General features: G+C 52.3%; 1 protein-coding gene across 1 annotated transcript in view; it reads right to left on the reverse strand.

Moving 5' to 3' along the window:
* Window positions 1-212: 212 nt before the first annotated feature.
* NUP188 (nucleoporin 188) overlaps window positions 213-21568 on the reverse strand; it is a 49392-nt gene continuing 28036 nt past the window's right edge. Inside the window, exons 14-44 of the mRNA XM_032306530.1 lie at window positions 20740-20859; window positions 20132-20258; window positions 19263-19415; window positions 18955-19081; window positions 18656-18743; window positions 18483-18559; window positions 17792-17906; window positions 16589-16709; window positions 16393-16459; window positions 14908-15036; window positions 14444-14583; window positions 13497-13603; window positions 11297-11503; window positions 11034-11203; window positions 10014-10083; window positions 9546-9613; window positions 8921-9116; window positions 6912-6989; window positions 6723-6808; window positions 6356-6501; window positions 5490-5671; window positions 4205-4405; window positions 3916-4008; window positions 3324-3482; window positions 2987-3124; window positions 2132-2206; window positions 1819-2052; window positions 1573-1704; window positions 1224-1297; window positions 959-1088; window positions 213-823 (exon numbers count right to left, since the gene is read on the reverse strand). Of these exons, the coding sequence (XP_032162421.1) occupies window positions 647-823; window positions 959-1088; window positions 1224-1297; window positions 1573-1704; window positions 1819-2052; window positions 2132-2206; window positions 2987-3124; window positions 3324-3482; window positions 3916-4008; window positions 4205-4405; window positions 5490-5671; window positions 6356-6501; window positions 6723-6808; window positions 6912-6989; window positions 8921-9116; window positions 9546-9613; window positions 10014-10083; window positions 11034-11203; window positions 11297-11503; window positions 13497-13603; window positions 14444-14583; window positions 14908-15036; window positions 16393-16459; window positions 16589-16709; window positions 17792-17906; window positions 18483-18559; window positions 18656-18743; window positions 18955-19081; window positions 19263-19415; window positions 20132-20258; window positions 20740-20859 (3987 nt within the window). The 3' untranslated portion in view covers window positions 213-646. The remainder of the gene's footprint in view (window positions 824-958; window positions 1089-1223; window positions 1298-1572; window positions 1705-1818; window positions 2053-2131; window positions 2207-2986; window positions 3125-3323; window positions 3483-3915; window positions 4009-4204; window positions 4406-5489; window positions 5672-6355; window positions 6502-6722; window positions 6809-6911; window positions 6990-8920; window positions 9117-9545; window positions 9614-10013; window positions 10084-11033; window positions 11204-11296; window positions 11504-13496; window positions 13604-14443; window positions 14584-14907; window positions 15037-16392; window positions 16460-16588; window positions 16710-17791; window positions 17907-18482; window positions 18560-18655; window positions 18744-18954; window positions 19082-19262; window positions 19416-20131; window positions 20259-20739; window positions 20860-21568) is intronic.

The raw sequence follows: 21568 nt of genomic DNA on the forward strand, positions 1-21568 counted from the left end.
GGCCACAGAGAAGCTCGGCCGGCAAATGCAGTGTGGTAGGGGCGAGGTGACGAGAGCTGCGCGAGCCAGGGAGGGGAGAACTCGTGCCCACCTGCGCAGCAAATACTCTGCTTTCCCCAAACCTCCGCTCCACTCCTGGGCACCTGGCCGAGAAGGACGTGCTTAGCGCCGAGAGCTCGATGCTCACCCCCAGGTCCTGAAGACACCACCCATTTATCTATAAACAGTCTTTTAATATTTGTATAAATAGACCACAGTATTACCAAAAACTGCAAGAACAGAGCATGGAAAACATCTTCAGACCCGGGCACACAGCCTCTCCCGGCCACACGTGACGCTGGCTCCTGGCCTCCGCTGGGCGGGGGCGGGGGGCGGTGCAGTGGGAATGCTGGAGGGAAGGAGCATACCCCTGCGACATTTTGGACTTGAGGGCGCAAGTGCAGCCGACTCGTGGCTCCCACCTGGCTGTGGACCTCTTGATCTATTATAAAAATAATGCCAGTGGGTGGGCGGCTGGAGTCGGGGCTGCGGGCAGGAGAGAGGTGCTGCTCTCAGTCCCACGTGGGCCGTCGGTCCGGCCGGCAGCACCCCTGCTGCCCGGGGCGCCACGCAGGCTGGCGGGGCGGGGGGGTGGCAGGCCGCTGCCCTATCTTTGCACGTGCCGCACAAAGGCCTGCACTAGCTGGATCAGAGGCTCCTGGCTCTCCGGGCTGGCCTTGGAGAGAGAGGTGGACTTGCCCTGAGGTGAGGGGAGAACGCCTGCAGCAGGGGAGCTGGGCGCCCCCCGGCGGAAGTAGCGGGAGAGGCTGGAGAGCAGCGTGCTCTACGAGAGAAAGGTACTAGGTGAGGCCCGGAGCCCTGGGCCCTTGGACGGCCTTGGGAGGTGGGGGGCTGGGTGGGACCCCACAGGCTCGTCCCCATCAGCCGCCCCCTGCTCGTCCGAGCCCGCTGTCCGTACCAACTCCGAGCTGAGCTCCTGCTTCATCCGCTGTTTGTCCCGGGGATGCACAGCTGGGTCCCTAAGGTAGCGCACGGCCTGGGAGATGAGCAGGTAGAAGCAGTTCTCCATGGTGAACATCAGCAGGGACCTGCGGAGAGGGCGGGGCGGCTCTGGTGCGGGGAGCCAAGCTGGCCGGCAGGAGGCACAGCACCGAGCCAACAGGAAGGCTGACCCACGGGGGCCCTGACCCCAGCTCGAATTCTAGAAGGAGGGCTTTTCTTACTTCAGCGTCCTGGTCCCTTCCGCCTGGGTGCTGAGCCCCACAGCCTGGGTGAGGGGCTCCTTTTTCTTGTCCAGCTGGAGGAAGAGAAATGGGGTAAAAAAATAAGAAGGTAACAGTAATAGGTGGGACTCCCTGTGAGCCTCCTACCCGAGGCCATGCACGGAGCAGCTGTCCGCTACCTCACTCGGGCCTCACGATAGCCCTCCCGGGGAGGCTCTCGCACACTCAGTCGGGAAGAGGAACAGGCTCGGGAGGGCTGAGAACGTGCTCGAGGCCACAGTTAGGCGGCAGGAGACCAGGAGGAAGACGGGAATGTTGAGGGGCCTGAGTGTGACAGCCCCCAGCTTACCTCTCCAAGCATGTTGAGGGCCACATTCACCGTAGCCAGAAGGGTCCCGAAGGAGGGGGCCACTTCAGAGTCAAAGGTGGGAGTGGTAAAGCTCAGGGCAAAGAGGAAGTTGTATTCAGCAAGGTCCAGGGACTGCAAAGCAAGACAGGAGTGATGTGGAGCTCCGCGAGGGCCCTGGGGGATAGGGGAGCCTCAGTAGCTCACCGCGGGCACTCGGGGCGGCCCGGCACTTGGGCAGGCCGGTACCTGATCCAGCAGGATCTGGCAGACGTCTGGGGTGAAGTGGCGCAAGGCCGCCAGGGTCCTGCTAAGGATCTTGAGGAGCCCGTACTGGACTGTGTGTAAGGCTCGCTGCTCCGATGCCTCCGTGTCCGCTGCAGGCTGCTTGGAGGAGGAGCAGGAGGGGGGCGTGGGAGCAGCAGCGGGTAGTCGCTGAACTCGGGGGGCAACAGCCGAGGGAATGCCATCCCCATTTTTGTTCTGAGGGAGACAAGAAACGGAGGTGGAGCCCCGAGACACTGGGCCGCGGCCCCGCGGGCAGCCAGGTTACCCCGCTCACCTGTAAGCAGTGCTGCAGCATCTTGCGGCTGTGCAGGAGGGACGTGCAGGCCTGGCACAGGTAGCCCAGGCTCACCTGCAGGGGACGCAGGGCCAAGGCGGGGCTTGCGGGGCGCTCAGCAGCAGCTCAACCGAGCGGGACCCCCAGAGCTCCCCCCGAGCCCTCCATCCCTGAGTTCCCACGGGGCTCACCTCCCATGTTCTCGGGCTGCAGATGTTAGCGCCGCTAAGGACGCCTGCCTATGAACTAGGGCAATAGGGGCCCGGGAGGTTTCCCTGGGACCTAGCTCAAGGCCTAGCACATACGACGGGTCCTAAGTAAAGAAGGGAGATGGGGAGGGGCTCCCGGGTGCCTGTCCGTAGGACACGTGGCTCTTGACCTTGGGGTTGTAAGTTCGAGCCCCACGTTGGGTATGGATATTGCTTAAACTCTTTTTAAAAAAGAAAGACGATAGGGATCATTTTCCCATTTTACAGACGAAAAAGGCTCAGAGACCCTGAAGTGACCTAACCAAGGTCAGAAAAATGAGACACCTATCTCTATCTGACTCTGGGACCCATTCTTTCCCTACCTCCCTTACCTCCGACCCTGCTGGCCCATCCCTAAGGGATATGAACCAACATCTCCAGCTGAGCCCAAGTTCTTAAGCTACAAGGCTGTCCTTTACTACAGACAGAAAGCGTCCACCTCAGAGAAAGCTACATAAGGAAAGCAAAGCCTGTATTCGCTGGGCAAAATGCCCACGTTCCAGGAACAGGCCTGCAGTTCACCAGAAGGGCGCCAGAAGGGCCCACCACAACCACACACAAACACGTCCCCAGACTCCGACCCGAGGAACCCTGTCCAGGGCCCCACCTGGACATCCCGCAGCAGCTGAGGCAGGTGGAAGTGCCATTCCTTCATGAAGTTGGAGAGCTGCAGAATGAAGCCTACCGTGTGGTCGGCCTCCTCCAAGCAGGCCAGACTCTGCACGGTCCTCACTGCGCTGAGGCACTGGGAGGGAAGACCGGAGGACGGGCTCAATCAGGGACATGACCCACCTGCTCTTCCCTTCAGGACCGCTCCTGAGCCCACAAACGCAGAGGTGATGGCACAATGGGTACCTTGGCTTAGAAGTTTCTGGATGGTCCAGAATGGCCCAGACCCCCCATTACCCTCAGCCCCCACCCGTATGATGTCGGCAGCCCCTCACCTGTAAGGTCCGCTCCTGGTGAACCCCCACGAAGTCCAGGGCCTCGGTCAGGAAGTTGTAGCGCAGAGTTTTGAGAAGCCGCTCCATCAAAGACATGGAGAGGCGGTAGACCCCCGGCCAAGAGGGGGCATCCACGGACTTCCGAGAGGTGCTCGGGGTCTAAGACACAAAGAGCAGACAAGACCAGGACACACACCGATGTATCCAGCTGAGGAGCGCAGCATGGCCTCCTCACAACACAGCAGCGAAGGCAGCCAGGCTGCTTGGAGGAAAAAAAACCCGGAACGGCCACGGCCACGGCCTGGTGGCCAGCAGGGCCTGAGGGGTCCCAGGCCCATGGTTACACGGCCAGAGCACTCGGCGGAGATTTAAGAATCCTGGGTTCTAGACTCAGGTCTGCCACTAACTACCTATGTGAGCTTCTCATGCTAGGAACTGGGGCGGGGATGGGGAGGAGGTCACACCATCAGGCATCACATGAGCCTCTGAAGAGCGGTTTCCTGGGTGAGTAGGAGATCAAAGACAGGGAGGCTTTTCCGCTGCAGCCACAGTCTGGCGGCAGCCCCAGCCCCCGGCGGGTCCTGGCACTCACCTGCACCGTCCCATTGGAGCTAAGCTGGTACACGCTCAGTAAGGGCAGACAAATGCTCTGGGTGATGCCAGCTCCAGCCACTGCTGTGGCTCCCTGAGAGGGAAAGGATAGGAATGAGCTGGGACTTCCCCAGCCCCATCACTCCTGGGACCTGTCCCCTACAGCCACCCTGCCCAGCGGCAGCTGGCACTCTCGGGCAGACCAGAGCTTCTGGGACCATCACAAGCAGGGTTGGAAGCCGCGCAGCACAAGCGAGAGGCTCCCCTCTGCCCGCGGGCTTGCGTCCTACCTGCTGAGTGCGAGCCAGCGTGAGGAGCAGGTGCAGCGAGGCCTCGGTGAAATGCAGGTTCTGCTTCATGCGCAGGCTCACCTCCAGAGTGGTCAAGAGGGTGGGCAGGATGGGGAGCCTGCGGGTCACCTGGAGCCATGAGTCACCATCCTCGTCCACCTCACACAGCTCCTTGGCCAGGTGCAGGCCCAGGACACACACCTGCCAGCGCCCAGGGGCAGAGATGGGCGAGAGTGAAAAACGCAGCGCAGGGGGAGGAGGACAGGCGGCCCTCACACACGACTCCAAGTCTGCCTGACTCAAACAACCTGAGGTCTCTCCTGACTCTCTCAGGGCACAACGACTCCATCCTTGCTAATAAGCCACCTGCCAGCGACAGTTCTCGACTCTTCTGTCCAATTACCAAACTTGCCGATTCTCACCTGCTCGCTGCACCCACCTCTGCCCCTCTCGCCACACCACTGCACCCACCGCCCAGGTGGTCTTCCTCCACCCTCCCGGGCCCGCCCAAGTGGAGTTTTCACACGAGTGGGTCTTTAAGCTTATTTTTCACCATAACGACCCAGTAATAAATACTTTCTACACCTCTCCCTGTATACACATGCTGGTGTATTTTCCTTCCCTTCCAACCTGCAAAGCACACTGAACTTTCTTTACGCGTTATCCTACTTCATTAAAAAAATACTAATTGTAACCAAATGAGCTCAGTTTAAGACCCACTACAGTGAATCAGGACGCGGTTTAGAAAATGTTCAATAGCGCATCCAGCGTGACCCTCCCAAAGCCCAGCTCTTCCTCGCTTAACTCAAGTCCTTTCCTCATTCACTTGGAATCCAGATTAAAGATGCTGCTAAAGCCGCTGGCCATCCCGCCCCCCACACTCCAGCTTCACCCCAGCCTCTCCTCCGGGCACCAGGAGACTCAGACCACGGCTCACCAGCCCTGTTCTCGCTCCCAAATCCTCCCTGCTCCCGTGCCTGCCTGGCTCTACCAACGCTTTAAGTCATGGCTGAAAGGGTGGTTTCTCGCTGAGTCCCTAGGTTAGGTGAGAACCCCAAGGTGTGGGTTCTCCTGGCATTTCTTCCGTGCGGACTCGCCACGATTGAATCCCCACGTCTCCAAGTCGGATCTGCTTTGTCAATGTCCTCCACCAGGCTGCGAACTCCAAGGGCAGTGACTACATGTCTCGTTCACTAACCGCCCCAGGGCCTGGCACCAAGAAGGCAGTTTATACTTGCTAGATGTGCGAGGGCAGGACACACTACTCCCCAGGGCGCTCCCTCACCCCGTCACGCTGGTCCTTGTGCCGCGGCCGCGAGCAGTCATCAGTCTCCATGCTGTCCTTGTCCTCTGTGGCACCGCCTGATGCCAGACTATGGCGGGTCTGGTCAAAGAGCGCAATCACCTCTTCTTGGAGGGTCTCACAGACGTTTAGCACCAGCTGGGAGTACTGGGGGACGTCACTCACTGCAGAGCACAGGCAGGGAGGGACACGGTCATGCTCACGTCAACTCTCAGGGAACACCGAACGTTCCCTCCCCAGATGGGCAGAGAGAAGGTACAGTGCTGAGAGGAGGGAATCTGCCAGGGCTGGGGGGATAAGATGGGAGAGGAAGAATTTTTTTATTTTTTAAAGACTTTATTTATTGATTTGACACAGAGAGATCACAATGAGGCAGAGCAGCAGGCAGAGAGAGTGGGGGAAGCAGGCTTCCCACCGAGCAGAGTGCCTGATGCAGGGCTCGATCTCAGGACCCCAAGATCATGACCCGAGCTGAAGGCAGAGGCCCAACCCACTGGGCCACCCAGACACCCCAAGAATTTTTTTTTCTATAGATTTTGTTTATTTCGAGAGAGAGAGTGCACAAGCAGGGGGAGCAGCAGAGGGAGAGGAGAAGCAGACTCCCCGCTGAGCAGGGAGCCTGATGCAGGACTCGATTCCAGGACCCCAGGAGCATAACTCGAGCGAAAGGCAAACACTTAACCTTCTGAGCCACCCAGGGATCCCCCCCAAAATTTTCTTGACATGTGTTCTAAGATTGTCAGCTCAAACCACACAGCAGAAACGTCTGGCTCAAAACCGGACGAAGCCCCACCAGGCCGGCTGCCAGTGGGGTGGGAAGCCGCTGTCCCCACTCCGCTGCCCCTCACCTCTCATCTCCTTCATCTGCAACACTGTGATGAACGCGGAGAACACCTTGGCCTTGGTCTTCTCCATGAGCTGCTGGTCTGCCTGTAGCACTCCTTCTAGAATCTCCGTCAAGGGCCCAAGGATTTCATCCACAGACCCTAACTCTCTAGAAACAGTAAGGGGCGGAGAGGGTAGGACAACACACCCCACATGAAACCACAAAATGCCCCCGCTTCATCTCAGGAGGCACACCGGGCCCCCTGCCTTGCCCCCATCTGCTTGCTAGGTCAGTCCCATTCCCGGCGATGGGAAGCGAGCCCGTTCCACACTCATGTTCTCCCCCTCGGGAAAGTGAAGGCTCAGTGGAGAGGAGCGGGCAAGGCTCACCTCTTCCACTGCCGGAGGAGGATGAGCAGCAGGGTGCACAGCATGGAGCCCAGGCGGAGGCAGTTAACGGAGGCCGGGACCAGGAGCTGGGGGCGGGGGGGGCGGACAGCAGTTGCGTCAGAAGTTGGGCTTCCTGCAAGCTGACACCTTTTCCCTGGAAGAAATGTGGAATCTCCCAGACACACTTACTAAGGCTTTGGTCCCATCGAGCACGTCAAGAAAGAGCTGGCGGCGTACTGCCGAGTCTGTCAGGTGCATGACCTCCGCCTACAAAGGAACAGGAGAAACAGGGCACTGGGGAAAATATTCCAGACTCTAGGAGCCAGGAAACGTAGGGTCTTCCATCAGGCAATTAGTCACTGGTAAGTGACAGTCTTCCTAATTAATTGTCTCCCTGCTGTCTGTCAACCCTGAGATGTGGTCAAAACCGGGTCAGCTTCGCCTCCTCCTCCTCCTGACAATGTTTTCTGCTCAGACCCTTCAAAGGCTCCCTTCCCAGTGCTCTGGAAATACAAGAGGCCAAGAGGCCCCTGGAAATCTGGTCCAGAGGATTCTGGTAGCACTGCCGCTTGTGCTTGCCCCGTTTCAGCGCCCCTGGCCCCTCCTGCCGCTTGAACACAGCACACCAGGCTCTTTTCCGCTCAGGCCCCTTGCACATGTGGTACCATCTGCCGAGACGACTACTCCCCACGTGCTCTCTGCCCGGAGAGCGCCTTTGTACATTCAGGTCTCGGACTGGACATGGCCTCCTTGGAGAGGGACTCTCTCACGGCTCCTTTCCTGCTCCAGTGCTCACAACCCTAGCATCCTGATGATCTGCTTCTTCGTGTCACAACCTCAACACAGATTTCTTTGGGAATTAGTTTACAATTTGCCTCCCTCGTGGGCCACTCTCCCCTAGATCAAAAACCTTATCTGCCTTCTTCACTGCTGTATCCCCGGATGCCTGACACATGGTGACCATTCCATTAATATCTGTTAAATGAGTAAGCGGATGGTCCATATCCTAGACTGAATCAGACTGTTCTCCTAAGAAGAAAGAGGGTGGCAGGATTTTTGGAGCTACAGTTCAGGACCTGTTGCCTATCCTGTACTGCCTGGGAACACAGGTAAGAAAACTGTCACAACTTCTGGTGGTAATGATGATCACTGGACTTATTGTGGGAATCCTTTCATGGTGTATAAAAATACTGAATCATTCTGATGTCCGCTTGAACCTAACAGAAAATTATTTGTCACTTACGCTTCAATTTAAAAAAAAAAAAAAAAAAAAAAGAGCTGCTGTCCAGCTAGGGCCTTAAGGCAGGTGACATACAGGTTCCCCACGTGGGACTCGAGCATTCCCCAAAGACCGCCTTGCCCTCTGCTGTGTCTGCAATCTCTGGGGCTGCAACCACAGTGACACAGCAATGTCCCCAGGTCATGGGCAGTCTGGCACAGGGAACAAGTCACTCAGGGAAGATGTAAGGTAAGAGTATGCTTGGAACAAGGGACATGCATCAAGCCCAAATTATTCATGAAGTCAAGATATCTATCAGGATTCCCCGGAGAAGAACAGTTCAACACAGTCCCCACTGCACAACACGACCAGGTGAAACCACACACACACACACACACACACGCGCGCGCGAGCGCGCAAAGAAAAAACACAGACTCTTCTCAAAAGCTAGCTCTCTCTCTAAAAACCAACTCTCTAAAAACCAACTCTCAGACACAGAACATAAACAATGTCTCTGTTCTTTTTCTGAGACCAAGAAATGCAGTTTCTAGAAGCAATGAAAACAAACTGCTCCCTAGAGAGGGTGCTGCGGCAGCTGTCCCAGCTGCCTGCTGACCAGTCCACGGATATTTACCCAGCTCAGGGCACACACCCGAACAGGTGACGCGACACGTGCAGGAGAAGCAGATGCAGGAAGGGAGCCCCTGAGACCCATCCAGGGCCTCAATGGCAGCTCCCGGAGGCTTTTATAAGTGTTGCAAGAGATTTTAAAACACTTCTCTTTTTCTTCCAGGTCCCTAGTTGTCTCCAACACCCCGAAGAGCCCACAGAAGGCCCGGTCTGGGGCCCACCACTGTTACATTTCAGCTCTCAGGAAGATCCCTGGTTCACCCTTCATCCCCGGGGGCTGTCTCTGTCAGGCATCCTGGCACACGGTTGCTAGGATACCCAGGCGAAAACCACTCCGAGAGGCTCTTACGTGGCTGGTGGCAATGATGAGCAGCATTCTCCAGGCGGAGACCAGCATCTGATACTCCACCAGGGAGGTGCAGCCGCTGCCCTCCGTGTCGGCTGTGTGAGCCGCCAGTGACTTGACGTATCCCGACCAGTAGGCAAAGCGCTTCTCGCTGGAAAATTTCTTAAGCGTATCTTTTAATGACTGATCTAATGAGCCCCTAGGTGTCAAGAAAAAACAAAACCTATAGTTAGGCGTTGAAAGCGGACGGAAATGTGATGGGCACAGACCCTTGTCGAGGCAGAGAAAGCAACCTCACTTGGGCTTAAAGGCAGACGGCTCCGGTCACCTCCACTGTGTGGGGCTCCTACTTCGTGCTCAACATAATGGGTTAGGTTGAGGGCTTTTCCAGGATTCCTCCTCCATAAAATCCCAGGCACATGGAGTTTGCTTCACAATAACTCTCTCTGACAATCATAAATGCTATCAATAGACTGGCCAGGGACACAACTCAGCGGCCCTCCACCAATGGCTCCAAACCAGCTCTCTCCTCTGCCTTGGCTCAAAAAGCCATGCCCCCCATGGCAAGCCACTGCGCAACCCCTCACCCAAACCTTAAATTAAAATCTTGAAAGGGGAAAGGACTCACTTAACTACATAGTATATCTCCAGGCAAATTATCTTCATGATGAGGGCACAGGTTTCCAGGACACTGGGCTGTGGAGTGAAGAGCAGATTAGACACCAATCATGAGGAGAACCTCTGCCCTGGTGTCCCCTTCAATGGAACAGAACAGGGACCTGACACTTGGGAAACAAGGAAGCCCAATCTCTATCAGATGTGAACGGGCACCCACGATGGCAGGTCTGCAGGGTCTCCAAGCAAGTGGAGAAGACCACGGACGGAGCCATCACCGCAGGGCCGGCCATGCCACGTTCCTTCCCAGCAGACAGCAAAGGGAGAGGAAGCAAGCACGTCTCTGAGAAAGAAGCCTCCAGTGAAGAAAACACTCCCGTTGCTTACTGAGGGGCTGTATCGTTTCCTATCCCGCAGTCTCGCCACCCAGCCTGCCCTCCCGCGGACTCTCCACCCCGTCCCACCCTTCACCCTGGCTTACCTCAGAGGTTTCTGAGGGAGGAGAAAGCGTTCCAAACAGCGGACTGGTTAAATTCTCCCAAAACTTGGGTCTGAAAAGAAAACACATTTGGAAATCCTACTTTCCCTGACGCAAGCCTTCCTGAAGTTCTGTCCCCCGCCCCAGCTGGTTCCTTGTCCATACTGTACCCTGTACCCGTCTCAGTCCTAACATGTGTTTCATGGGTCAGCTGCTCCTACATAAATGAAACAGGTTCCAAAGATAAAAATTATGTTTTCCTGTTAAAAACACAATTGTATGTATATTCTAGAGTTGACCAATAAAAATTCTCATGGGGCACCTGGGTGGCTCAGTCATTAAGCATCTGCCTTCAGCTCAGGTCATAATCCAAGCGTCCTGGGATCGAGCCCCGCATCAGGCTTCCTGCTCAGCGGGAAGCCTGCTTCTCCCTCTCCCACTCCCCTGCTTGTGTTCCCTCTCTTGCTGTCTCTCTCTCTATGAAATAAATAAATAAAACCTTTCAAATAAATAAATACATACATAAAAGTAAATAAAAACTCTCGTGATTTGTGCCACCATACGTTTTCCTCAGTCCCACAAAGAGTGGGGAGGGAATAAGGACATGGGACTCCTGTGGTCAGCCTTCTGAACGTCCCTTCCCTTTCTGCAAATAGGGTCCTGGAGAACAGGGGTTTCATTCAGTTCAAGGGCCCAAGGAAGCCACTCTCATCTGCAGCTACTGGTACCAAGAACAAGGGATTGTGACGGGGTTAGCAAAAGGGAAGAACATACAAGGCAGGAAAAGGAAGGTGCCCTAAGACAACCCCATCTCTGCCTTCGGGTGAACAGGACACCTGCTGGCAGCGGCAGCAGCAGTGAACGGCGCCGAGTCAGGCTCCCGCACACCAAACCAGGCTCTGCGCACAGACTATGCGTCTGCCAAGTGAGCTGTCACAACAAACCTCAAAAGTATAAACCACTGTTATTCCCATTTTGCAGACATAAGCCTTGGAAGGCAATCCCTCCCAGAGTCAGACTCACTTGGTTCTGAGGACCAGCATGGCACTGTCCCGCCGGTCCTGCCACAGGGCGTGCAGAAAGGCAATGGCTGCCCGATGCAGCAGGGGCGGACACCAGTAGCGGTCCTGCTGCTGGGAATCAATCAGATCTAGCACCGCGTGCAGGCAGCTCCACGCGCCAAGGCTGAATTCCTGCAAGAGGGCCAAGCCACAGTTCAGCCCCTCAGCCGCCACCCAGCAGCGCACCCACCCCCTCCCCCAGCTTCATCCCAGGCACCGGCTGACCTTGGAGCCGTCACTGCCATCCTTCACCTCCAGGTTCAGGAACAGTTCAATGAGGCCTGGCTGAGTCTCTACCGCAACCGTGAGGAACTCCAGAATCATGACTTTGATGCGCATGTCCTCAATCTTGCTCTGCAGCCGGGTCAGGAAGGCATCTCGAATGGCAGCTGCATCGTTGCCCAGGCAGGCGTATACGGACATCGGGGCCACCTGGCGGACACCGAACACACAAACGTAGGGCTCTACATTCAGAAAAACCTCCACGGGCTCCTGCAAAACGTACTGGAGAACTTGTAGAAAATGTGTGGAAAGGGAAACATCCAGATGTATAGCTCTAGGTTAGAAGGGACGTTGCGTCAAACTACAGTACAAAAGGCCCACCAATTGGGACGCCTGGGTGGCTCAGTTGGTTAAGCGGCTGCCTTTGGCTCGGGTCATGATCCCAGCGTCCTGGGATCGAGTCCCACATCAGGTTCCTTGCTCGGCGGGGAGCCTGCTTCTCCCTCTGCCTCTGCTACCACTCTGCCTGCCTGTGCTCGCGCTCTCTCTCTCTCTGGCAAATAAATTAAAAAAAAAAAAAAAAATCTTTAAAAAAAAAAAAAAAGGCCCACCAATTCATGGAAGAAAAAGTAATCAACATAAAAATATGCATGACCTCTCTCATGGTTAAAAATATGCAAGGTAAAAAAATGAGATGATAACAATTTGCCTATTCAATTAGCAAAGATTGAAAAAACTCATGGGGCCATTGTGGCAGGGATACAGGACTTAGCATTAGTACAAACTGCTGGAGCACCAGGCTGGCTCAGCAGGTGGAGTGTGAGACTCCTGATCTTGGTGCGGTGGGTTCAAGCCCCATGATGGGTGTGGAGATTAGGTTTAAAAAAAAAAAAAAAGGCATAAACTGTTACCATCCTTTTTGGAGGATAATTCAGAAATACCTAAAAAAGTTAAAATGTTCACTAATACCTAATTTTAAGGAACTGAAAACAGAAGTTAATGGAACTCTAGGGATAAAAGTCCTGCAGCACTGCCTGTAATAGTGAAAGACAAAAAAACAGCCCCAATCAGTTAGGGTGCATCCATGCTGGGGCACGCCACGCAAGCATCAAAGACAATGAAGCAGCCCAAATGTGCCCACACGGAAAGACTGCAAGATCTGGTGTTCCATGAAGAAAGCTAGGCATACAACAGCATGAATGGGGCCCTTCTACTTTTGTAAAGAATAAAAGAACACACCAAACGTCCTTTAAACACAGATAAAAAGAACTCTGCCAGGGTGGCTCAGTCCGTTGAGCAACTTGACTCTTGGTTTCGGCTCAGGTCAGGGTTATGAGACTGAACCCCGCACTGGGGTCCCCACTTGGGCATGAAACCTGCTTAAGATTCTCTCTCTGCCTCTTCTCCCTCTCTCTCTCTCTTTTTTTTTAAAGATTTTATTTATTTATTCGACAGAGAGAGATCACAAGTAGGCAGAGAGGCAGGCAGAAAGAGAAGAAGGGAAGCAGACTCCCCACTGAGCAGAGAGCCCGACGCGGGACTTAGTCCGAGGACCCTGAGATCATGACCCGAGCCAAAGGCAGCGGCCCAACCCACCGAGCCACCCAGGCGCCCCGCTCTCTCTCCTCTCTTAAGGGAAAAAAAGAAATCAGACCGATGAATACCAATCTGCTCCTAGGGATTCGTGGAACAAAGGGATCAAGTGCACCTTAATTTTCTATGTCACGTTTATAGGTTAAGGTTTCATTATTTTAAAATAAGTCTGTCTTTTGTAATCAGGAAAAAAGTACCATCATAGAACAACATTTACGTGTGGTGTGTATAGCAACACAATATGTGTGCTGTGTGTATGACGCGTCACTTTAAAAGTAAGAGAAGTCTTGGGGCGCCTGGGTGGCTCAGTCAGCTGAGTGCCCAGCTCTTGATTTCGGCTCAGGTCATGATCCAGGGGCATGGGACCGAGCCCCTCATCGGGCTCCAGGCTGGCAGGGAGTCTGTTTGAAATTTTCCCTCTCCCTCTGCACATCAGGTTCCCCACCCCCAGCTCATGCACACGTGGGTGACCTCACTGTCTCAAATAGATAAACAAAATCTTTCAAAGTCAGAAAAGTCCAAGTTAGGTGTTTCCCTTGAAAGAAGGCAGGAGCGGTCTCAAACACCAAGTGAGCTTTCTGGGGCTTTAGCTGATTGAGTGGGAACCTACTGTGGCCAGACGTTTCAGCAGCTGGATGGCCAGACGCGGCAAAGCAGGATCGTGTTTGTGGTAGATGTACTTGGCAAGAACAGCAATGAGGTTGTTCCCATGGGCACCTGAAGCAGCACAGGAAATAGGTTAGACAGCAAGTGTGCCGAGTCAAGCCCCTAAGAGAGGCTGTTGGTCACAAAGGCTCACACACAAGGGAGGTTACTGGCCTCAAGTCCTGGGAAGGCCAGAGAAAATCCAGGGGACCATCCGTTCTTTTTTTTTAGTAGCCAAGGGGATACCCAAGATTTGGAGGTAAACACCCCAATCCAATTCATTAAGAACAGAAAGAGGAACATTTTGAAAAAAAACAGGTAGTCTCTTACCAGGTTAGAAAAATATATCACACTGAAAAACTACACTGAAATGCACATATTACCAAATCCCAAAATGATACAAGTAGAATACATCTTAGACAGTACCTAACCACCTACTTAAAAATGAGGAAACACAGTCCCGGAGGGATTAAATGAATAGTGTAAGGCCAAAGAGTCAAACCGTCAATATTTACCAGGTACGACCAACTTCTCTCCATGACTGACAAGGAGCAATCTTACCTCCACTATAATCTTATAAAGTAGGCACTACTATTATCCTAATTTTATTGACGAGAAAGCTGAGGCAGAGTTGCTTAATAATAAGCCAAGGTAACATGGCTGATTAGAGCCAAAATCTGAAGTCAGGCAGCCTGACTGTGAACACGGGTCCTTAACTATTATTCTGTCATCAACAGGAGGCAGAAGCAAAGGACGTTCCCACCCTCTTGTTTCTAAGTCCAGGATGGGAGCTGGTGATCATTCCCAAATTCTCTCCAGGAATTAGTGAGAAAATACTGCTGGTCTCCAACAACACAGCCTGAAGTATGCCCTCGTGGGCAGAAGCCCTGCTGGTCAAAGAGCGATACATACCATGCTGTGTGAGAGCCTGCTCCAGGGGGGACACCACATTAGAAGGCGGTTTCAGCCGAATAACATTGTTGGTGACGGAGAATGCCAGTTTCACTGTCTTGATCAGCAGCTGGCCCTGCCCCTGGCCCTCTGCCCCATCGCTAGGGTGCCAAATGGAAACCAAAGTTGATTCAGACAACATGACTTCATTCACAACATATGTGCTCTCATGAATTAGATTCCAACAATAATCCCAGAGGTCAACAGCTTCTGTTAGAGGCCCCAGTCCAAGCTAGGAGCGAGGAGGAGCAATCAGCTCCCTTCGCTGTGTGCCAGTCTACACAGCAGCCACCAGGGTACATAAAGTCTACGTCCTAGGGGAAACAAGACTGTCTTAAAAAGCTACCACACATTAGCTTACACTGGAATTCTTAGAACACGCAGGCTCAGTAAAGACAAACGGGTAAGGGGGCTGGGAGCCCTACCTGCGGGGCTGAGCAGCCATCACCAAGTCGATGGTGTCCACCCCGACGCCCATGATATTGATGACCGTCTGCCCAGCTTCTGTGTAGGCCAGGCTGCAAATGCAGAGAGACTGCAGGCTGGGGCTGTGACTGCAAGACAGACACGTTCCAAGTTACCAGGGAGCCACCAAGTTTATGACTGGAAGGGAAGAGCACTGTCCAAACCGAACCAAGGGGACATCAGTAATACAAAGCAGCTCTCTGCCAGATGAACACACTCTGATCACTCTGCTTAAACAGACTTGCTCTTAGGGCCGCCTGGGTGGCTCAATAAAACGTTTGCCTTCAGGGGCACCCGGGTGGCTCAGTGGGTTAAAGCCTCTGCCTTAGGCTCAGGTTGTGATCCCAGGGTCCTGGGATCAAGCCCTGTCTCTGCTCAGCAGGGACCCTGCTTCCTCCTCTCTCTCTGCCTGCCTCTCTGCCAATTGTGATCTCTGCCTGTCAAATAAATAAATTCTTTTTTTTTTTTTTAAAGATTTTATTTATTTATTTGAGAGAGAGACAGGGAGAGAGAGCATGAGTGAGGAGAAGGGCAGAGAGAGAAGCAGACTCCCCGTGGAGCTGGGAGCCCGATGCGGGACTCGATCCCGGGACTCCGAGATCATGACCTGAGCCGAAGGCAGTTGTCCAACCAACTGAGCCACCTAGGCGTCCCTAAATAAATAAATTCTTAAAAAAAAAAAAAAAAAGTTTGCCTTCAGCTCGGGTCATAATCTCAGGCTCCTGGGATCGAGCTCCATGTAGGGTTCCCTGCTCAGTGGGGAGTCTGCTTTTCCCTCTTCCTCTGCCCTCACCACCCCCCAACTTGTACACAAACATGAGTGCTTCTCTCTCTTGAATAAAAGTCCTAAAAAATTAAAAAAAAAAAAAAAAAAAAGATTTGATCTTAGAAACTACCCTGCAAAGCTATCTTACTGTCTTATCAATTAATGGACAGATTTACTGAAATGAGTAATTATTAATGCACAGAAGAGACTGCATGGAGCCACTCAAACGAGACAGGTCTGTATGAAGTGGCATGGAAATGAAATTCCAGAGCAGTCAGTATAAGCAGAGGAAATCACGTAGCAGAAAACATACTAACTTCGTACTAATCTCCCAGAGGTAGGTTCGGGAAGGGCGCTTTCTACTTCACAATGAACACGTGTTACTTTTGTAAGGATCATAAAAAACAATTTGTGTGTGTGTGTGTGTGTGTGCACGCCCACGTGCGCAGTCTCACTGGGGACAAGCTCATTTCCCCTTCACTTCTCTTCTCGACTCACAGGTAGAAAGGATGCCCTCCAGTGGAAAGCAAATCAGAACCTCAAGAGTACTGAGCTCTGGGCTCAAGCAAGGGGAGTTCTCTGGAAGAACAAGGGGGCTCCGCACAGAAGGCCCTGTCTTCCCGTGAGGAGTGGTGGCATCTGGGCACAGCCAGCTCAAGCAGTCACCTCCCCCTTATACCTGCCATGTAAGTCGGCCTCATGGCACAAGTTCAGGATCGCATGAATCAGCTCCAGGATTAGGCAACCTAGACTCCAGAAAAGACACAGGAATGCTGTGGCATTCTGTGCTGACCCGCATCCCGAGAAAGGGGAAGACAAGATCTCCAGGGAGCCTGGAGTTGCTTGGTCTTCCCTGGACACACCGCCTTTCTTACCGATCTGTTCTCTCACACCGTGGGAGTTGTAACGCCACTTGTGATAGCCAGGAAGCATCTCCTTCAGCACAAACATGACGCAGGGCACCAGCCCTTGGCTCTGGGTACTGCCCAGCTGCCCCTACAAGAAACCATACTGTGAGGACTTCTGCCATTTAAGGAAGGGTTTTAGCTATCAGAAATTGAACTCGAAACCCACAGGTCCACAAGAAATCTTGGCAAACCCTGGCAAACATTAGGATTCAACGGGGTCCAAGCTGTGGGTTTCTCTGACACAGAGAAAAAGACTAACAAAACAACGTCACCATGTCCCAAAAGGCAGCTATGTGAAGGGGACGGAGGAAGGTTAAATTGGTGCAGGGGAGAGGTACCATAAACATGAAGGACATGGGACCGTCAGGGACAAGGAATGCCGGTTTCATGGTCACGATGCCAGCCACATCCTCTGCCCCTAGAATACCAGAAAGGAGCTCTACTACTCACAATTCTTTGTCCAATGTTACTCGGTAACATCAGCTTCCTCCCCTGTAAATGGGGATTCTTCACTTCTGCATAAACAGATCTTCATCCCTATCTCTACAAAGGGCTATTTCTACCTTTGTAAGCACCTGTGCACTGACCCTCCCAGGCAGGAAGTGGGCTGAGTGCTTCTCGCATGCAGCCCTCTCCACAACTCTGTGGGGTAGAGACCGTTCAACGACTCCTATTTCACAGAGGTTGTAAAAAGTTCTTTACCCGCCCGAGGCTGATGGAGCAGGCAAGAAGTCAACCTGAAATGTAAACCTAATTCCATCAGACTGCAATATCTGTTTTTCAAACTGAGCTGGGATCCATTAATGGATTGCGGAACCAGCTTATGAGAAAATATCCAAATGCCTTTTGCGTCATCAGAGTAGTGCTGAATTGTGACCCTCTGCCTCGGGGGTCCACACACACGTACGTGTATACGGAGTCGTGACAGAAAACGTACGTACCACCCCGGGCTCCAGTGAAAACAGCTTGACAGTCACCCCATCATATCACCTGCCTCCGAGGGTTACATTACATAAATTAACTCAGGAAAAGTGCACATCACAGAATGGGTACAGAGTCAATACATAGAAACTGTTAATGCCGTAACCTCAGGACAACTGATGGGCCTGAAGACCTGAGGACCACAGCAGGAGAGACTTTCTCGGATGATTCCAACTGACTCACTCTTACCTTGACAAGAGTGGTGATCAAGCGCAGAAAGGCAATTGTGACCCCGTACTCGCCCTGGGGCTGCTCGCTGTTCATCAGGAGGTTTCCATACCCTCCGGCATTCATCCCCTCCGCACTGAGAGAGAACAGAGGCAGGGGAATCAGGGTGGGGCAATCTCAGGGTTTCCAGAAACTAATCACAGAGCACTCTTGTTATTACATAGATGGCTTGGGCCTCCAACAGGAAATCTCCGCAAAAGAATTCATCAAATCTCAGCTACTTCCTACCCAGAGTGAACATTAAGAAGGTGTTTTAGTGATGTACAACCTCAAGAAATCAAGTAAACATCCAAAAAACATCCTTTTGTCTTATAAGTTAAGAGCAGGCAAGGAGAGAATGCTCAGATAGGAAAATGGAGCCTGTGTATTAATAACTGCTCAGCAGGTGAGCTCCAGCAGCCACGAAACAAGGAAAGGTACAGAGTGACTATGGCCTAAGAAAGGGAAGTCAAGTCTCCGGATCTAGTCACTTCCAGATTCTTCAGGTGGGAGAGTTAACTCCCACACACCTAGGGGGGTTGCCACTGGATGAGAAATGTATCCAGAAGCTTCCAGCGAAGTTTCTTGAAAAGGAATGAAGCTAGCCTGGACCTGAAACGTGTATGGCGCTCCCAGGGAGTACACGCTGCCCAATGAAGAAGACCTGGCTCACCTAATCATCTGACTCATGCTGGAGACCTGGTGCGCCACGAATGGTAAAAAGCCTGTGTGACGAAGATCAGTCCACACCTGACAAGGGAAAAGAAGAGCCCAATGTCCACGTGTCTTCAGGTAGCCACCAGGTGCACCCTTTTTTGGCTCTTAGGAAGCCTTGGCATCTCTCACCTTTGCTGGGTTCCGGGCAGCCAAAACAGTCAAGCAATTGACACAAGAAGCAATGACATCCACTGGTGGGGAGATCACTGTCGTTAGCCTGGAGAACAGCGTACTCTACTCGGTAAAGTGAATAACACAACTTGTTCCTCCACAAACATTTTCCATTTCTCTCTGCCCAAGTCCCTCCTCTCAGCAAAGACAGAAACACAGAAAGGCCCTCAGATGGGGACAGTATCACACCAGGGCTTCCCACAGAGGAACAAGTATGGATGCTAACCCAGCAGGTGTGCGACCAGATAGAGGCTTACCGCTGCAGCAGCATGTAGATGCGGGACGTGATGGGCAACAGACAGTCTGCTATGGACAGATCCGTGCTGATGACCTTATGCACCAGATCGATGATGGGTCTGACCCGCTGGCAGTGCTGGATTACGTCTGTGGGGAAAGAAAGCAAACAATTCCTTCAAGAACATGGAATAGTCTCTGAGACCCAGAAAAACACTACACTCATCCCAGTCCGGATGGTTTTCAATTTTATCTTGAGAGTCTCTGTCCTCCGAATCTAAGCACAGCCATTTTCTGTCCCCACAGTCAAGTCTCCCTCAGCGGACCTGACCTGCAGTGGAAACGACGTGCAGCAGCATTTCGATCTCGCACGTGAAGAGGGTCCAGCTGCTGTAGGAGTACTCCCAGCGCACCAGGTAAGCCCTGTCGTCCAGCACTACTTGGCCCACGGTGCCCTGAGGTATGCGAAGGTTGGTCTGGCCCCCTGTGGGAGAGAGGAAAGGAAATGAGTCTAATATCTGGGGATACGATAGGAAAAAGTGCCTCCTACACCAGACACCAGTATTTAGTCACACAGAGATGTACACACTCTCTTGCTAGTAGCTAACACTGATGGACCAGTTTAAAAACAATTTAAAATTGTTTTTAAATACGCCCTTTTACCCAACAACCCCACTGTGGGGACGCTATGTACTAAAATTAAAGGCACCAGTGTGTGAGGGACATACCCGAGGCAGCACTGTGTGTAGTGGCAGAAACCTGACATGGCCTACATGTCCTTTAGAATGAAAAAGATACAAGACTCTGGAATATTCAGAATAATTCTGTAGTTACTAAAAAGAACAGGTCAGATCTGTATATAAGGAAAGCAGCTTGCAGAGTGAGTCTAGAAGAGCATACACAGTATGTAAAAGGACACACCAACTCTCAGCACCTACGACCCAACAGCTAAGTCCCAAGAGGCAAACTCAGTGAGGTATAGACTGGTGCCATGTCTCTCATTACAACAAACATGCATTATTTTTGAAATAAAACAATCCAATGACGTAAAAAAGGGAGAAACGCACTCAGTTATCAACAAGCATAGTGAGAGAAGAACCGCTTTAAAGGCAGCTTGCATGAAAAAGCTGAAGCAGCAAAGACGAAGCCTCAAGAGAGGCCAAGGAAAAGAGCTACTGAACCAAGGGCTCTCCATCTTACCAAGAGGATAAAGGAGTTTGGACGTTTGCCTCCGCCAGAGAGTTCCATCTTCGTGGGAGATCACATCATGGGGCTTGTGCTTATAAAGTTCATTGTAGAAAGACATCTTATCCAAGAAACTATACACCTGCCAACATGCAGAAAAAAACACACCTACACGTTTACCTGGGGGACATGCAAGGGGTCCCATGTCCACGTCTCTGCTCTTTAGCCAGACCGTGCATGTGGGGACTCCCTAATTCTTGAACCCGCCTCCGCACACCTTGCCAGCCCTCACCATCCTCTAACACTGAGCTCAAGGAGCCCTCACTCACAGACAGCTGACTCTCCTGAATGGTGGGTCTTCACTACTCAAATGACACTGACTGTGTGGCTTTATCAGTTACTCCCTTTTTGTGTTTACTGTTAGTCTCTGCCAATGAGATAGCAAGGAACTTTATATTTTGTCCTCTCCCACAGCATCTACAATAGGTACTTTAAATTTTATAGACTTGAGACACTACCTCTGGCAGTGTTCATTCAACTTCAGACTAATTCTTGCTGTGGCAGTGGCACCCACAAACATACCTCCCACACTCTGAATTCAGGCATCTAACTGAACCACCTACCTTTTTGGCAGTGGACTTCCCTGATACGAGGGCTCGTAGCAACTGCAGAAGTGGGGAGAGGAGATGGGGGAACATCCCACAGACACTGTCCAGAATGATCCCAAGCCCGGAGGTTGGCTCCTATCGTAGAAGGAGAGAAGTCACTGACCACATAATCCACGAATTATAGATCTCTGAACTGCCCAGCAATCATAAGAAAGCCTAAAACCAATCATTTCCTTTAGGCAGACATCACTCCTTTCTAACAATTTAAGACTTCCGTATTCCCACTGAAAATGGCTATCAGGACCTGAAAAGAGAACATCACGGCCTCGGGTGACCTCTTCTGGCCATCCTCCCTATAGGAAGACAACAGCATTCACCTCCACGTGACGTGTTTCCAATAAAGTGAAAAGCACCAAACACATACCAGCATTTGGCTACCACACAAAAGCAAGAGATCCTCAATCTATACATTGTTTCACGCCACCTTCTCCCAGGAACAGCTTGAGGCCGGATAGCAACTCAGGAAGAAGATAAGACATACAGGCCACAGTACAAAGGAGAATAGATTTACTCATCAGCTGGACCCTGGGGCTTTAGGCTGCTGTCAATGCTAACCCTGAGGACTGGTGAGAAACTGTTCTCTCTAAAGCCAAATTCCTATCTAACCAGTTACAATACTCTGACTACTCAGAGTCACAATCTCACAATACCATGTTCAAGAGTCACAGTAACACTGATGCTTGAGCCCGTCAATGTGAACAAAGACTCGGTGGGTCGGCCAGCGAATATGCTAGTTAATAATACAGGCTACGGATTCAGTCAGCTGAAACTGCTTCCTGATCCT

Source organism: Mustela erminea, chromosome 12, assembly GCF_009829155.1.
Source record: "Mustela erminea isolate mMusErm1 chromosome 12, mMusErm1.Pri, whole genome shotgun sequence".
Classification (NCBI taxonomy): domain Eukaryota; kingdom Metazoa; phylum Chordata; class Mammalia; order Carnivora; family Mustelidae; genus Mustela; species Mustela erminea.